Below are 14,256 nucleotides of genomic sequence, written 5' to 3' on the forward strand. Positions count from 1 at the left end.
CTTATCCTATTAATTTGCACTACTTTTCGCCCTGCCGAGTGCCGACTCTCATTGTGATAGCATCAAAAATAGCTGTTACCACTCACATACAAAATAAACAAATTAACAAAAATGATGTAATATGTATTATATTCCTTCTGATGTCCACTGCCCTTTATGGTACTTTTTCTAAGATTCTGGCATGCTGTTATTACTCATAATTACTGATTTTACTTTCGTGTTTGCGTTTGGTTTAAGGTATTACGGCAGTACAGTATACTGTCAGATCATTATTATGTTTGCAAAGTGTTACATTTAATCTCACTAACAAAAGGCCTCTCATTCCCGTATGTAACTACACTAGACCATGAATGAGTATGCATCATTTAATGTCTTTATTTGTGTTTTGTTTATTTATCTGTCGGCCCTTTAGTGCTTCCGTAATCCGTACCTCATTTTATCATCTTTTAGTTTAATAAACAGATTTTTTTTATTGTATTTTATGGACTTGCTTTAGACCACACACCCACTGATTCTCCTTGGCCTACCACTAATGTATTTTCATACTTGGGGTCGCTTCACTGTGTAAACGGCGCCTGTGTGTGGCTGCAATGTTCACTCTCCGAAGGCAAAGGCGCACGCGTTACTTTCACGTGTCAAAAACGTCGTCCCTGATTGGCCGGCGCTTGTCTATTCCGACATTTGATTGGTTAAAGACCATAGCAACAAACCGCCATGTTTTTTTCCTCAAGACGACGAGAAACGAAGCTTCTTTACAGACATTTATGCATGGCAAATCAGTTTTTGATCGATTTGATATGACGCAAAGACATATTTCAGCTTCAATTTGTCGTCGGCACAACGCCTGACAAATTCGGCGATTTCTAAAGGGTGTTCAGAGCAGATTGTCGCCTCCTTGGGTCGTCGTAGGTAAGGCTTCAATAAGACGGCATTTCATTGGATGACTCAGTGGCTGTGCAGGCAGTATAAACACACGCCATTAAACCTACTTTTAAAGCATGGAAGGGCCAGTGTTTTTAACATGCCAGCGCTTTATTAGTCACACTCACTGCCTTGTGCAGGACGAGCTCTCGTGGTGTTTTATGTGGACGCGGACACTGTAGAGTTATTCTGTCTGCATGAAGTTCCAACTCGTCGTCACACTGTCCTACTTTCTGTTTCTTTTATTAGACAAAGTACCTGTGTTTGCCTCTGGTCAGTTGAGATACGGAGCTATAATAAACCTCCTCTGCACTGCACTGTCCGACTGACAGCCACGGCCTACTATTAAAACATTGTACAGTTTCAAAATGGTTTGTTAAAAGCTCACTGTTACACAGTGCGATATACATTTAAAGCAGCATTATGCCGTTTATTTTCCTGAAAATCACGGCTGCTATATCATTGTGATGGTACAGTGTCTTTTAACAGTGTGAAAGGTGTCTGTGTGTCAGCCACTCCGCCCCCATCACTTATTTCTGCTCTATGTAACTTAAGTGAGAGGGTCGGATCACCGTGTCACATACATGTTTACATCAACATACATGTTGTCAACACATAACATTGTTATAATGTAAAGAGTGTTCTTTGTAGTTAGCCCCTCCATTATATCTGTCAAACTGTTACAGACGTGAGATTTGTGTTTACAGCAGTATTGTGGCCCTCAGACATTGAGACAATTTCTATATAATGACACTTTAATGTTCACATTCTAACTAAAACGAATCTGATTTGATATGAATTCTGCTTTTGTGAACGTTCAAATATGGACGGTCTGACTAACATCATTCCGTTTTTGTGTTGGGTCCAGATTCTTTGAAAATCATGGAGAGAGCAGAGGTGTTCGACGTTGTGAAAGTGACTGAGGAGGTGGAGAGCTGCTACAATCAAATGAAGGTGACAACCCCTAAAAAGAGGAAGAGCAAAGCTCAAGAAGACAGTGTTGAGAAGCCAAAGAGGCCGAGGTAATGTACATAGTCCAAAATAACTTTTGCTGTGTCTTAGCTGTGGAGAAATCAGAAATGTCTCTCTCCATTGTCTTGTACTGATTGTAGATGTGGGATCTGTTTGTCTTAGGTCTGCCTTCCTGCTCTATTACTTTGATGTTCACCAGATGATGCAGCAGGAAATCCCTAATCTGCCACAGTCTGAGATCAACAAGCGTATCAGTGAGAGCTGGAAGAGACTCAGCGTGGCGGAGAAAGCCTACTATCTGGAGAAGTCCAAGTCTGAGAAAGAGGGCGTAGACAGTAACACAGTAAGCTACATCCTCAAGTTATATGTATATATGCATGAGTAAACCAGTACATCTGTACATCTGCTGAACCTTTGTTTTACTGATACGCAGAACAAAACTTCACCATGTCAAAAACACAGGAATAAATTGGCCTGTTCTGAAGGAAATTTGACGGTGCACAAAATGGTTATTCAGATATTTTTCCATTCTCAGCTCTTGTGAGTTTATTGATTTTTTTTTTTTCCAGGAGAATCTGAATAATGGTTGATGCCACAATTAACTTGAAACAATTTATGACTCAATTGAAGTACAATATCAGTTTGATAAACTTATCAATTTGATTATTCCTGTTAAATTAATTTTAATAAATACAGGAAAAGTGATGCATGTTCTGAAAAAAGTGTTGTGTCAGAAGAACCTGCTGCAGTAAAGTAAATTAACAACAGTGCCAAGCAGTCAACAAAGCCAATCTTTTTAAAAGGTTTGTCCATGATGGAGTGCTTCATTATAGCTGTTTAGTATATCAGAGCCCTTCTTTATGATTACTTACTGCAGAGAACTCATGTAGTCAACTGGATTGATTTCATTTGTAATGAATACATTTGGCTCATGTAACTACCGATAAAGTCAGAATGAAGTGACCAATTAGCATCAAGTGTCACAGCAGAGATGCAGTACCCTTTTCCTGCTTGGCAGTTGCCTAATTCACTTGTCAAAGTGATACTGTGGACGGACATGAACAATTTTCTTGATTGTGCTTTTCCCTCAGCCGTCCCTCAGCCCCTCCAAAGACTTGCCAGGCTTCCGCAAAATCCTCCCCAGAGCCAGTTACTTTTTCTTGTCTAAAGGCTGCTTGTCAAACCACCAGCCGGGTGGCTCTCAGTCAGAGGTGAGCTTGGACTCTCTGGACTCTGCGATAGAGGGAGGCCTGCCTTCTGTCTCTCTCACCCAGGGGCCTCAGTTCACACCTCTTGGGCTGGCCGCTGAGGTGGAACTGCCCGAACAGCATGTTGTTGTTGATGGCATAGCGGAGGAAACAGCAGTGTCGTCTCAACCAACGGACCCCCAAGGAATCACACACTCCTCTTCCTCCTCTGTCTCATCCAAAGCCTTGACTACCATTGATGCCCACGCCTCACAGGGCTCCGCCAACCTTACGGCCAGTGAGGTCACGCTTAAAGGAAATGAAGCAAGATTTGTTGGTGGTGGTTATGGTGGACCGTTGGTTCAGCAGTTACAGGGTGAAACTGCACAGGTGGTTACTATCATACCCACTCAGGTGAGATAAAAGTGTTCTACCCATGAGCATTATTTTAGTCACAAAAAGTGTTTTAACTAATGCTGAATTATTTTCCTCACTTCAGAACCTGCTGGAGTCCAAGTCTTTGGCAGGTGTCAGCTCTGTGGGCCCAGTGATGATGGTCTCTGTAGGAGCCAGCATGGAACAAAGTGCCAAACCTTCATATAAAATGGTAAGCAGCCATATTAATCATCCACCATATAAATGTCAGCACTGAAATTGGCAAGCAAATGGTCTGAATGCAGAGAAAGACAATCAGGAATGTCTTTACTTAAATGTATGATATCTGATGATTGGAGGTGGTAATAGCAGTTGAGAGGCATGAACCTCCTTGTTTTCCTCTGTTTGGCAGTCAGTGAAGACCTACACCAGGAGAGGTCGAGGGAGGTGTCTAAATCCTGGATGTTCATTTGTTTATGTCACCCGCCACAAGCCACCCACATGCCCTGAATGTGGGAGCCACCTGGGTGGAAAATGGATACCCGCTGTAAGTGTCAAGCAATATCAGGGATGTTGAATCTTTTGTGAACATCCAGGTGTAAGTGATGCAGATATTCCCATTTCTTGTTTTGACCTGCGGTTCAAGTCAGGTAACCTTGCCTTTGTTTATATCTCAGGCAAAGAAGACACAAGAGAAGGGAGCTGCATCCAAGCCACAGAAAACTGAAACCAAACCTAACGAAAGCTGCCAACCCACACCTCCCACAGCTCAGGAGGGAAATGATGTTGGTAAAACAAACACCACCGGGGGCAAAAAAGAAGTTCAGCGGTGCTCCAGGAAGCAGCGCACAGCTGCAGCTGGACAGCCACCAGAGGGCAGCAGCACCAAGGAGCAGGAACAGACAAAGTGAGTATCCACAAAGATTTGCTGTACATTCAGCCCACATTTGAATATTAAGCATGTTCTGTTTGCAACCTGGACCCCAGTGACAGTTGAGTGAAAACTGTGCTTTACACCAAAAACACAGTTTCCCGATTGGTGTTTTAATGGTTATTTCAAGTACAGTATATCCAGTAGAACAGAACCTGACCATTACTGGAGTTTTGGGGCCAGAGCTAATCTTAATGTGTAAAGAAATTCAGTCAGCCATTATTGTTACAATCACAGAATGTATATATAAACATCAGTCGATCAACATCAGTCAAACACTTGGGACAAAGGGACGTTTGTAATGAAGGCGGAATATTTTAGAGTTTAACAATAAACTTTTATTGTCCAGAGTGACATCAGCCCAAAACAATAAACTTCATATCAGGGTAATATGTGCAGATAGTGATATATCTATGAGCCAATATAATATCTATGGCCAAAATCTGACAATAATATTGTCCATAAAATATATTAGTCAAGCCCTACAATAGAGTCTTTCAGATGACATGTTTACATCAGCCTGACATTTCTGTCATTTCGCAAAGCTCTTCATGTCTGCATCTGCAAGTGGGCCATCACAATAACAGTAAACATGGTTATATGTTAATTCCACTATAAGAGGGACTTGAAGTTCTCTGCAGTTACATGGAAAACAATATGTGCACATATCGGTACCAGAAACCGGCACAAATCAATTGAAACATACAATGTGACATTTTGGTTATAGTGTGTACTGTGTATCTCACTTCTATCATGGAGCAGACAGTTTAAAGACTGCCTCAAGGGCGCGACAGTCCAGGGTCGAGACAGAATAAACTTTGCTGTTCATAAGAGGCCTGTGAGACCCATCCTTCCTGCCTACTACACCACAGGTGAGCTATAACACACAGCACACAGGCAGTCATCTGTTGTCAAAATAAGCTGTCACTATATGGATTCACAGATTGGCTTGTGTCTGTGTGTCCAGGCCGTACTTTGCTCCAGATAGTAACTGTCCCACCTGAGAAAGGAACATCACAAAGTGCAAGCAACAATAAATCATCTTCTGGTACCGTGCATCATTTGATTTGAGTTCTTACTATGCTTTATTAATCTTTCAGTCAGTAGTTTGGATACAGTTGTGTGTTTTTTTTCTGTGCTTATTATTATTGACCACCTTTATTTCAGAGAGAGGAAGTGATATGTTTCTATTAGTTACTGTCTGAGGTTTCTGCTCTCTGATGTTGTGATGTGGTCGTTTTCTAACCACAGCTCCTCGAGAGAGTTTCTCAGGTCTCAAACCCAACACTTTAAAGCAGCTCGGCCAGACAGTCCCGACGACCTCAGCCAAGCAGGTTGGACCACACAAACACACACTAATGGAAACAGCAGAGATGCAGATTTGATCCATCACCCTCACTTCCAGCATGTCTCTCTGCAGGATTCTGCTGTCCCAGCAGACGGAAGCCAGCTTGTGTCTTCACTGGATGACAGGAGAATGAATGTCCTGTCATTCGTGCCTTTAAAACAACAACAACAACAACACACTGTCTCCAGCTTTGTCAGTATACTTCTTTGTTCTGCACAAATTTTCATCAAATTAGACTTTTCCGAAATACCTGATTTATGGTTAATCTTGCCCTGTTTATAATTCTATTAGGATTTGGGACTGTCTACAGCACGAGGAAGGGGCCGCTGTAAAAATCCGTCCTGTGACTACATGTACAAAAACAGACACAAACCTGCCATGTGCCCTAAATGTGGCTGTGAGCTGACCCAGAAGAACGCCAAGGAAACAAAGGTGAAAGCTTTTACCTCCTCCAGATTCTTCCTAAGTGTAGATGCTGTAGGATTAGTTTCCAGCTGCATCTCTCACCTCTTGACCCTTTTTTAATGAGTCTCCAGCCAGTCTCAGATCCCCAAGTGGCTCTTTAGCAGTCATAAATCTTGACGTAAGACTAATGACAAGGCCTTTGATGTCAAGTCATTTCTCTTTTCCGCTTTCTCTGTACTGCTTTTGAATTAGCAGAATTGGTGTAGGTCTGTTTTCATAAAGATGTAGCAGCAATTTGAAAGTCTGTTCATTGCAGGAATTAATTTAATGCAGCAGAAACTTAGGAACAAGCCCACATCCACATTTTCTCCTTCTCATCACTGTAGCAATCAATCACTTTCACTTTAGTAATTATTAAAGCTAACCTCTCATCATATAATATGGATAAATTGCTCTTATCATTTCTTTTTTTTCTCGTTTCGCAGTCTGTGACTTTGCTCGATCCGTACCAGCCCCTGAGTCCTGCTCAGAAGGACATCCAGCGTCAAAACACCCTACAGTTGCTGCAACGTTCCCTGCAGATTCCTGAGAGCGAGACCGAGCTCCAGGAAACGTTGAGCCTCATCCAGGAGCTAAACAGTCTGCAGATCGTCCTCGTTCAGACAGCCGACCAGGAGCAGGATGGCAACGACGAGACAGAGACGCTGGTTGAGTCCGGTTGGCCTCAGTTCTATGAATCGGCAGCAACTCACTGCGGACTGTGCAACTATCCGCTCTTCAAAGGAGGTCAGAGGTGAGAGGACGGGTAGTGGGATGACAAGGTGGAGCGGAGGTGGGCTAATGTTTTTTATTTCTATTGTGTGTCTGGTTATTCTGTCATATCATGTTGATGTCCTGTTCTCTAATATGTGTCATGTGTGCCAGTACTGTTGCAGGTCAAGAGGACTGCTGGCTGCTCACTGAGACGCTCATCCAGACCGCCTCTCTCCAGCTTAAAGTGTGTCTCAACGTTCAGTGTCTGGCTCTGCACAGCTTCACTGACCTGCATCCAGGTAAACAGCACCACTCATAACAGTTTGTACACTTGCTTCATTGTAGAACCATTTTTTAACTAGTTAGATTAACAACACATCCATAATGTCATTTAAGTTGGGGGTAATTGTAAATAAAAACATCTATGATCTGGATATCAAAATTACATTTCCTTCTAGTGGAAATGTTGATTGCAGGTATCTGTAATCATTTAACTAGTCAATTTTTACCATTGACATCTATTCAAACTCAAGTGCAGGTGTCTGTAATTCAAGTATGAAATGCTTTAATTCCATATCAACCTAATAATAATTGCAATAGCAAAAATTGCATTGATAATAATCTACAACACATTTTTTACCAGTCAAAACTGTTAATTATTGGTATCAAAAATTCAGTCGTTACTAGTGGCTCACTGTAGATAGATCCTAAAATTTAGTTCTGAGCCATCAAATTTAAGTTACTGAAATGTCAGCTCATAATTTTAACTAATAAGAATGTAATTTCAGATATTTAGAAATGTATTTAACATATGTGAAATACAACTGTTACTAGATTTTGCTAGTTGCAGTGATATTTGAGACAGTTTCTTCTATAACTTGTTAGAGCATATATCTATCTATCTATCTATCTATGCAATTGTTGATATTTGAAAGGGGCATTACATACACTGATTTCTCCGAGGTGGACACTTCTGCAATTTTTAGAGTGCATTTACCAAATGTTGCTATTTAAACGTTTCCTTAGTTGCAGTCAGTGTTTTACAGAGTGGCCAAAAGAGCGTGCCATGAGCCTAAATTATCTGCATAGCATACAAAATCTACACTTCAAGGAAATTGTGCTTGTCCTACTTTTTCATGCAGAATTCATTTGTCACATATTTTCCACTGCTCGACCCGCTCAGACCCATGTACAGGAACCGTGTCTTCAAGTTATGTTACATGTTTTTTTGGGGATGTTGATGAATACCAGTCCAATAGTTATCAAGAAGCCCAGCTAACTCTGATATTTAGCTTCTTAATGGGACAAACAGACACATCATTATGTCACAGTTTTATATCAAAATGCAAAAACCATCATTGTTATTATAATTTATCTATCTAGTGTTTTAACAGAAACCCTCTGTTGCTTGGTATAATCAACAGTAAGCAGTTCTTGGCTGCTTCTCACGCAGTTGTTTTTATCATTTAGGGCCTTAAGACCACATTCAGACAATATTTTGCTCCTGTATTCATGGTAACAGCAATGATTTAAAAAAAAAAACTGTGGTATGGCCGGCAGCCAGCTTCCTCCATGAATTGTGTGGTTCTTCTTTTTGACAGGCTTGTTCAACATTGGGAACAGACTGCTGGTTAGTATGGACCTGTTTCTGAAGGTCAGAGCCAGTATCAAACTGGGTCATCCCCCCTCTCAGGCAGTCAGGAACGTATTAGACCACGTCCCCAACCACCCTGGTAAATACCAGATTCCTTAACTCTTAGTTGCAGTGTGATCTTTTCCATTTTTCTGTCTTCTCTCTCTTACAGTATATTTTCTACGACATTTCTTAATGTGTCTTCTTCTTTGAATCAGTGCACACGCTTAGCCCAGATGAGTTATCTCAAATCCACGAGCTCCTCCTGAGTGGCTACTGGGCCTTCGAGTGTCTGACAGTGCGCGATTACAACGATATGATCTGCGGCATTTGTGGTGTTGCACCCAAGCTGGAGATTGCACAGAGACACACAAACAACGTGCTGGAGCTGAAGAATGTGGAGGTGAAAGAGCGAATCACTGTTACATTAAAGCCTACAAATCAAGATAACATTCAAAGAGCTTGAAAGATTGACAGAACCACACAGTTCTGTACCACATGTAAAACACAGAGAAATCAAGCATGACAGGTGTGTGTTTGTGTGGTGTCCACATGGTAACACTGACACGCTCTCTGTCCACAGTTCACGTGGCCCGAGTTCTCAGTCTCCGACGAGGTGCACATGGATGACTTCTGGCTCACCATGGAAAGCGAGGCTATCGAGCAAGCGACTTTCCCCACTGACATCCCCATCACACGGGTGGATGCTTCTATCATTGCTCCCTTCATCCCCCCACTTATGAGGAGTCCCACCGTTATCAACACGGAGAAGGACAAGGTGTTGTCACACCCACCTCAGCCCTCAGGTACCTGGTTCTACAGATCAGTTTCTTCCCTTTACATGCTTTAATCTTTTGACTGACTGACCTTTTTTAAAAGCTGCTCCATGTCGTTTTGAGGAAGACATTTTAATCAGTAGAGAACATTATTTTTAATGCCGAAACAAACTCAAACTTTTATATTTGGCGGACCGTGCCACCTTCCTAGCTTTAAACAGTGCTCTGTGGACATTATTTTCCTTTGAACAGCTTGTTTATTGAGTTATGGAAAATAAATATTATTATTATTAATAAATATTACTGAGATTGTATTATTCCTTCATTAATTTTATAAATATGAGAATCCTGAATTTCTTCTCGGGGTGCCAGTTTACCTAAAAATCTAAATATCTATACATATTTTTCCTCTTACTTCTAGTGCTGTTTATCTACTTGATTATTTTGGTGTGAGTTGAGCTGTGGAGCCATATAGACATCTCCTTTCTCTTGACTACAATGGAACTAGATGGCACTCTGCTTGTGGCAAAAAAATACATTCATAAAACTTCACAGCAGTATCTCTTTCCAGAATTCATGACCTGGTTAGTCAAGATTAACCACAGCCCCTTGCCAACAGCAGTTCCATGTTGAAACTGAAGATTCGGCCCATTTATTTGCACCAATAGGATGTTTTACAGCTATTGCTATTGGTGGAACTCGACTCGACTGCAGCCCCGCCTTACTGACCTTGAGGTTTTTTTTTTCTTTAAAAATGCTCCAGTCTAGACTTACAGCTAGTTTGATGTCAGGTTCCAGATGTATTTATTAATTCAGGTGTTTATTACTTTGACTTTGATGTTCAGTGATCTGTATCTGTTTGTTTTTTTGGACCTTTTTAATTCGAAGATGTAAAAGCAAAAAAATACGTAAAAAATATTGTTATATTATAGTTAATTAAGCTAGCTAAACTTACCGCACAGTTTATGAGGACACTATTAATGTTGACATCCTGTGATGCAGCACGAGCCTTTCATGCATGACTAGATGCGTGTCCATTAAATGCAAGAGAAAGAAGACATCTGTATAGCCAGGCAGCTCACACCAAAACAGTCCAGATAGATAAATGGCATCACAGGTTAGAGGGACAAAAAATCTACGGGGTTGACATGTCCCTCTAAATTTATTTTGTGATTGATGGCTTATGTGGTCTAAATTCACCCCTTTTTAGGAGATCCATCGGTTTTGGTACGTCTCATCCATGACGGTCAGCTCAGACTTGACAAGATTGAAGATCACAGTGAGGAAGAGCTGAGGACAATGCTGGACCAATGCGGGGCGAGCATCACCCCGGACATCCCCAAGGTAGTGTGTGCGTGTGTGCGTGCGTGCGTGTGTGCGTGTGTGTGTGTGCGTGCGTGCGTGTGTGTGCGAGAGAGAGAAACAGATTAGGGAAGAGAAAACTGTGGCTGTGGGCTCATCATGCTCACATATAGCTCATGACTGGAAGCAAACACGTTTACTGTAAAATACGACTAGGATACAAGTGTTACTGTTTGAGTTGATACACTAATCATGTGAGAAGTTCTCGGTCCAAAGTAGAGGAAACTGCCCCTCTTCCCTTGCACCCTGGGACTGGTAAGACTTTAATGTCTTGCTCAAGGGTATTTCAGCAAGTTCAGAAAAGTGGTTTCCTTGTTCCTCGCTCTGAGTCTATGTTCATCTCATCTCTGCTCTCTTTGGTGTGCTCATGTCTTCATGGGTGACTGTTTTAATCAAATCCTCCTCGGTCTCCTCCCGTGTTAGAATGAGCTGCTGGCCTCCCTGATCTCCCTGTACACACTTGTTCATAGTGGCCTCCCCACGGCCCCACAGCCCCCGACACACCTCACCGCCGGCAAGCTGTCCAAGGTCTGTCCTCACAAGGTACGAATAGCTGCCATGTAATTCTTGATTACATGGCAAGGTCTGTAATTCTTCTGTTGTTTCACCACAAAATCTGCCTTTAGCTTAGGGGTAAAATCTCAAGCACAGGAGCTTTGGAGTGGGGCAGGCCTGAGCTAGCTTGTTAGCATGCTAACTCAAGTAGATATCTCTGCAACACAATACATAAATGTCTCTAATATAACATTAGCGCATTTTCACTCTCTGTTGATAATTTTAGGTAATTTCTGAGATTTTTCAACATAAATTATTAAATATTGCACCTTTGAAAACTGAAACTCAAATGCTTTGTTAGAGTTGGAAGGGGTTTTCAGTGTCTTTTACCTGTTTTTCTTTGAATCCAGGTGGTGAGCGGCTCTAAGTACTTGGTCAGAGGAGAAACGGCTCGTGACCATGTAGACCTCCTGCTATCCTCTCGCTACTGGCCTCCAGTCTATGTCAGCGACTGTGCCCGTAAGGTGGCGCTCTGCGCTGACATGCAGTACCCTGAACTGGCAACCCAGATGTGGGGCAGGAACCAAGGCTGCTTCTCTGACCCCTTCGAAAAGCCAGAGGTGAGCAATTGAAATGAAATCTATCTTTGAAGGACCTCAAATGTGTGCTGGTTAAAAATACTAATTCATATTTAATAGAGTCATATAAATGTGAGGTATGTTCACATTAAAGTCTTAAGATGCTTAGTCTTAGTCATGTAAAATTTAAAACAAACTGTAAAAACTTTCATTTTCCTTAGTTTGTGTCGTGTGCTGAGCTGCAGGACCAGCCGTACAGCGCAGACCTCTCATTAGTAGCAGAGAACCAGCAGGTCCACCCCATCACCAAATCATCTTGTTGCTGGCTGGTTCATCCTCCAGGAGCAGCCCAGGAGCCTCCTGCTCCTCTGTCAGAGCACCACTCAATGGCCCTCTGCAGAGATCTGGAGCCCTACTGCGGCTTGATCACGGAGCCTAAAAATAAAGAAAAACAAGAGGAGGACGACGAGGGGGCAGAACAGACGGAAGAGATGGACAAGGCTGAGAAGGGGCCCACAGGGAAATCAGAGGACTCCTCCTCTGTGCCTGTGGTTTTCAACAACACCGCTTATTACTACCTTTACAACCGCCTGATAGATTTCCTCACCAGCAGGGACATCGTGAGCCAGCAGATCAACCATGTTGTGAAGGCCTGCCAACCTGGCGAGGTAGTGATCAGGGATGCTCTCTACCGACTGGGAGTGGCGCAAATCAACACAGAGAAAGAGGAGGATGAAGGAAGTGGGATGGAGGGACAGATACAGGAGGGAGGGACGGAGACGTACGAGGTTGTGCTTCCTGAATAAAAGCAGCAGGACGAGGGATGAACTGAAGATAAAGACAGGAGTACAGATGACAAGACAGACAAGACAAGCGCCACCAGAAAGATCCGAGACTTTAGAAGTGACCAGCCTGAACCATCAATACATTGTTGTCAGGTTTTACTGATGTGAGGAAACAGGCTGAATATGGATGAATGAGTTCAATTTTGCAGAATGGACCGTTTTATTGTGGTTAATGAAATGAATACGGAGTTGTCAGTGGTGTTTACTGTGGAGATGTTTCATATTACAGGTTGCATCTTTTAGCCACCTCTAACTTCAGTAACAGTGTGTGTGAGCATCAACGGAAGTCAGTACGGTGCAGAAAGAATGTCAAAGCATTTCAAGTGACTAAAAGAATGTAACAGTATTTTGTGTCTTTTACCAATAAGGTGCCAAAATTTAAAAGAAGTGAGAGTGTGTGTGGTTTCAGTTCTCTCCTGTGACTGAAGGAATGTAAACAGGATTTTAATAACTCTGCTACTTCAAGCTTAAATGTACATATTTAATCATGAAGCATATGTTGTATTTATTTTTGCTTTACGTTTTACACTCGTACCTCTCCCCTGCCACTTGTGGCCTTTTGGATGTTTGCATTTTTAAAGTGATCATAAAATCTATCTCTACATTGTGCTAAATCATAACCTGGTGATGGACCTAATGACCTTTGTTTACCTTTATTTTAGGTTACATTTCCTCTTCATGAAGATCCATTTAAATCCATCTATTTGCTGCAGTGTCTTAGATAACAGAGGGGATACCAGATAACAGTTTGAAGACAAGGCTTACAGTATAGAGGTGATTTACAGCAGCTCTGACTAAGATTATTACTCCAGGCATGTGAAAACCCAGCAGAGCGGAGACAGAAGAGGCATGAAGTGTCTTGTTACCGAAGCAATTAAGCTTATCTGGGTTTGGCAAAAGAGAAATTTGAATTCAGAAAGTGTTTTGAGTGGGGAAAAGCTCCAGACTGTAAATAATGTGACATCTAATGTTACTTCAGGCAGAAAACCCCTTGATGCAATGCAGACAGGTTCTTATGATGTATCATATGGAGTTCAATTAAGAGGAGCGTTAATTAGCAAATGTTCAATAAGAAAAGAATTAACAATCACTTTAAAGTGCTTCGTAACCAGCTCTGGAGGAATGTTTCAGATTCTTCACCAAAGTGAAAGTACTAGGACAAATCTGAAAAAATGTGATGTTATGGTGAGTTACGTAGGAACAGTCAGGAAAATGTTCAATAGTACAGCAAACACTTTGCTCTGAAACGTGGAGAGGTAGAATGTAGAGTTTTGCCCCCTTAGTAGGACGCATGAAGCAAAGAACAAATTGTTCTTAAATACAGTATTTGAGTTAATCTACTTAGTTACATTCCACCAAGTGTTCCTCACCTCCATGTTATTCTTCGTTATTGTTAATACATGCAAAGAGGGACACTTAAGTCCAGTTCCCTATTTTATTTTATTCTTTTCATTTTTTTTTCTACTTGAACCTCCGTAATAACCCAGTTTTTAACAATGCATTTGATTGTGGGTTTTTTCCTCAGGCAAAGTCATCTGGACTGTGAATTTACTGGAATCGTGTACAAAGAGCTCAGGGGACTTTGACTCACGGTGTCAGAGCCATTATTCTAAATCATGATGACAAATTAGAGTTTAGTCGCACCCCGCACTTTATTATCAGATCCATTCTGCTT

General features: G+C 41.8%; 1 protein-coding gene across 1 annotated transcript; it reads left to right on the forward strand.

The window, feature by feature from the left end:
* The first annotated feature begins 690 nt into the window (after positions 1 to 690).
* On the forward strand, positions 691 to 13,757 carry hmgxb3 (HMG box domain containing 3). Its single transcript, XM_037077081.1, has 21 exons — positions 691 to 909; positions 1,790 to 1,943; positions 2,056 to 2,236; positions 2,985 to 3,494; positions 3,580 to 3,687; positions 3,868 to 4,002; positions 4,133 to 4,362; positions 5,149 to 5,258; positions 5,354 to 5,434; positions 5,638 to 5,720; positions 5,807 to 5,926; positions 6,026 to 6,166; positions 6,625 to 6,932; positions 7,064 to 7,191; positions 8,494 to 8,625; positions 8,744 to 8,928; positions 9,109 to 9,331; positions 10,512 to 10,645; positions 11,087 to 11,206; positions 11,569 to 11,778; positions 11,958 to 13,757. Exons 2-21 carry the CDS (start codon positions 1,804 to 1,806, stop codon positions 12,540 to 12,542), a joined length of 3,864 nt encoding a protein of 1,287 aa, XP_036932976.1. The 5' UTR covers positions 691 to 909; positions 1,790 to 1,803; the 3' UTR covers positions 12,543 to 13,757.
* The last annotated feature ends 499 nt before the right edge of the window (positions 13,758 to 14,256 follow it).

This window comes from Acanthopagrus latus, chromosome 18 (genome assembly GCF_904848185.1).
Source record: "Acanthopagrus latus isolate v.2019 chromosome 18, fAcaLat1.1, whole genome shotgun sequence".
In the NCBI taxonomy this organism is placed as follows: Eukaryota; Metazoa; Chordata; class Actinopteri; order Spariformes; family Sparidae; genus Acanthopagrus; species Acanthopagrus latus.